The sequence below is a fragment of the Fonsecaea nubica genome (genome assembly GCF_001646965.1).
Source record: "Fonsecaea nubica strain CBS 269.64 chromosome Unknown Scaff133, whole genome shotgun sequence".
Classification (NCBI taxonomy): domain Eukaryota; kingdom Fungi; phylum Ascomycota; class Eurotiomycetes; order Chaetothyriales; family Herpotrichiellaceae; genus Fonsecaea; species Fonsecaea nubica.
Window position 1 is genome coordinate 62,467 of NW_019173806.1, and position 3,634 is coordinate 66,100.

General features: G+C 52.4%; 1 protein-coding gene across 1 annotated transcript; it reads right to left on the bottom strand.

Annotated features, from left to right (window-relative positions):
- Positions 1-1,649: 1,649 nt before the first annotated feature.
- Positions 1,650-2,704, bottom strand: AYO20_11103 (hypothetical protein; the record flags this gene model as incomplete). Its single annotated transcript, XM_022649356.1, has 3 exons — positions 1,650-1,781; positions 1,934-2,500; positions 2,570-2,704. 3 exons carry the CDS (start codon positions 2,702-2,704, stop codon positions 1,650-1,652), a joined length of 834 nt encoding a protein of 277 aa, XP_022494691.1.
- Positions 2,705-3,634: the final 930 nt, after the last annotated feature.

Sequence of the window (3,634 nt, forward strand, 5' to 3'; positions counted from 1 at the left end):
AGAATTAGCAATGACTCCGTTTCCGAATTAGGCACATGGACACTTGGTTGGAGCCACGCCACGCCACAGGGCCAAAAAAAAGGTGGCTCTGGATGGTGCTTCGGCCGTGGTCCAAAATAACAACTTTGCTTACATATTCAACCCGAAAAGCACTTGACGCGGGCTTAGCGGTTCCCATGAATCCATCATGGCGATTTGTCCAGAGATGCAGCCCGGCACATGGGGATGCGAAGGATTCAGAGACACACAGAAGAGAGAGAAAGAGGACAAGAGAAAAAAAGGGTCCTTTGCTTCCTTCCTTCTCCTTTTGCCCCCGCCCCTGCTGCCCTACGTGCCCTGGTCACAATTTCAATTCTAGACCTTTGCGCACCAAACAGGAGCGCCTGCGTGGTGTTGTTTGGACTGGACTGGTCTGGTCCTTGTTGGATTGTTTCCCTCTTCTTTCTTTCTCCCAGGGGCGGCAATCGGGATGCAGGAAGGATTCTGAATTGCCCCCCCAAAATAGGGAGAAAGGGGGGAGATTTCGAAGGACCTCAACCACATCCGTCCCGTTGTCCCTACAATGTACTCGGCATCGAGGGGTTTAATCAAACTCTCTTTTTTGGTGTGTCGGAAAACGTGCGCAAAGGCCGTAAAAAAAGACGCAAAGGATAAATAGATACACCGGCACCAGATTGTGGCCGAAAGGGATCGAGTTTGGCTTGAGATGAGGAATCGGCGACTGAATGTGTCCCTCGTTTGTGTATGTGTACCGTGTATGTGTGTATTCTCTCCCTCCTCTTCCCCCTCTAGAGCCCGAGGTCTGTGGTTTCCCTTGGTATCGTATCCAGTGTTCAAGCGCAGGTGGCTAAACCTCATGGAGCAATGGCGCACAGAGATGCGGCTGGTAGTTTCGTCTTGTTGTAGCTTGCGGCGTCCTGCTGTGACCTGACAGGTTGCCCTATTGACTTGCCCTATTCAGCTTGCAGGGCTGAATGCAAGGCCCGTTGCGTGCATCGTATTCCCGCGTGGCATCCTGGGCGTGGTGGGTGTCTCTTCCTTCAGCTTCTTGATCTCCAGGATAGAGTCACATTTGGAATGGGCAGAACAGGAATGAAATTAACCAGAAAGGGCCGACCAGGTGAATGATAGTCACCGATACATTTCAGAACTGAAAAAGTGTTTGAATTCCCGATCGGGTTGCTGAACCCCCTGTCGATTTCGGGGACTATACGAGGTACTTTCTCGACATACCATTCCACCCCTGTTTGCTCTTGTACCTCTGCTGTTATGGCTACATTGATGTGGCATCCAGAACACCCCCCTACCCACCCCTCCCACCAGCTGGCTTTGGCAGCTTCCGTGGTATCACACCAATTCCTCCCCACCCCCTCCCACCCCCTTTGCCTGCCCATCGAAGGGCTTCCATATGAGTCTAAATACCTTTTCTCGGTAAACTGGGCGTTGAGCCAGGTGAATCATAACACAGTCCGTGGCAAGAAATGCAAAATGGTCGCTCTCCACCCATAATCGTGCGCCATTCAAAAGCAAATAGCAGCTGTCGTAGAAGCCGTCGTGCCAATTATTTGGCGCCTGTCGTGGTGCCCGTATGGACGGCAATGAGCGGTTGATGCTTGCCAAATCACAAAATAACAAAATGAAGCATGCCCTCATTTGCAGCTGATGTCAAACAATTGAAAGTTGGGGCTCGCCGTCCTTGACACAGGCGTGAGCGGGACATCAAAGTAGTTGGGCGAGTTGTGGGCCGAATCCATCGAGTATGGATCAGTCAGAGGTGGTGTCTAGCCAGAGGAAGTCAGCATTTGAGCTGGGCACTTTGGTAATTTGAAAGCCGGTGATTTTCTTTTGGAATTGAGCCGCCTTTTCTCTTTCTTTGTGCTGCTCAGACGTGTGGGCTGGAATATGAACGGGAGAAGAAAGTGGTGGGATTTACATGAGAATGAGCCCCCGAGTATGCTTGATTTGAGGGCATTTCCAGACCGGCCAGCGAGGCATAGTTCATGCTGAAGGGACTCAACATGTCGTCGTCTCCAAACAGCTGATCCTGCTTGCCAAACGTCGAGGGCAGCATGGCGGGTAACGTCGGCGGCAGACTCGACGATGGCACATCTAATTGGTATTGGTAATTCGAGTAGTAGCTGGCCGTGTTGTCATACGTGGGGTGTTGTTGGTGCTCATAGTGGAGGTATGCTGTGGTCGGAGGGTATGACGAGAAGGTAAATGCCGGTTGCGAATGGATCGATAGATGGCGTCCAGCCGCAGTGTCAAAAAGTGATGAATGGTCATCCAAAGGTAAAATCTCTGGCGACGCTCTCGGGACCTCGTGTGACACACTTGATCTGGATGGCTGGCGGACCATGGATTGAGTTTGTTTCTGGGAAGTCTCCTTGGCTGGAGTGGTAACTAGTTCCGAATGCTGTTGTTCCGGCGAAGCAGACGATGACCCAGCGCGGCGCTCTAGATCTTCGAGTCTCCTCTTGAGCTTCTTACGATAGTTTCGCTGTATGGTGTGTTAGGGATATTGAACAAGACCGTCCATCGGTAAAAAAAAAAGGGTGATGTTATTTACCTGAGCGATCCGGTTCTGGATGCGTCTTCTCTCAGCCAGGTCGGAGATCTTGGTCCAATCCTCATTCGGGTTCGCAGATGCGCTGAAGGCAGAGCTGCTGGCGTGAGTTGATGCATATCTGGAGTGGCCGGCCATTGTGGCTTGGGAGTGGGTGTAGGAGTAGCTGTGACTCCGGTGCATGATGGGTGAGGGGGGATATGTGTGGGTATGTGTGGGTGTGTGTGTATGTGTAGGCAGAAAGCACAGCGACCAAGCTTGTGTTGGAGCAAAGTGATGGGATCGAGTCTTGTTTGAGATTGATATTGGGCAAGAAGAAGGAAGATCTAGACGAAAGGCGAGGGCATGTTCAAGGTCTTAATAGTTTCTTTTGTGATCAGGGAAACTAGTCAATCATATGTATGGCCAGGACGCTGGGTGCATGGGACGCCCCAAAACCCATGTCCCTCGATATATAACATAAATTACCGCTTTGCCTGAATGGAGGATAGTGGGTGGCAGCAGGGGGATCGAGGGCACAAGGACTGCTCAAGGACACAAAAGTTCAACCGGGGGTACGTGCGTTCCAACTCCACTCTCGAAGGCGTTGGAGCCACATGTTGCTGTGCTGCTGTCCAAGTTAGAGTGCGATCAAATGCCTTGCTCCCTTTGTGCCTACCTACTACACTTAGTGTGGTGTCCAACCCATGACAATTCCAGGCCCGCCCACCAAGCCCTGGCCCTGCGAGGCGGCGACGCGGGAACGACAGGGGGGGCGTTTGGGAGGAGATGGAAGTGCGAACAAAGAGCCAGGGATGTTTGACCGCCCCGGGAAGTGACAGGGATGCTACGGTGGTCCTGACCAGGGTGTGGATAGCGCGGCCCACGCTGGTGGAAGAGGAGAGGGAGAGCGAGAAGTGGGCGAGGTGGACAGGGCTGTGGACGAACGAGGAGGCGGGACGAGACGGAAATAGTGATGGAAGGATGAATTTTGGGAAGAAGCAGAGAGGTGCAACGTCGTAGCTGCTGCGCCCCTGCAACCTACCTAACCATATGAGGGTTAGCTCCTTGCTGCTCTGAATAGCGAAA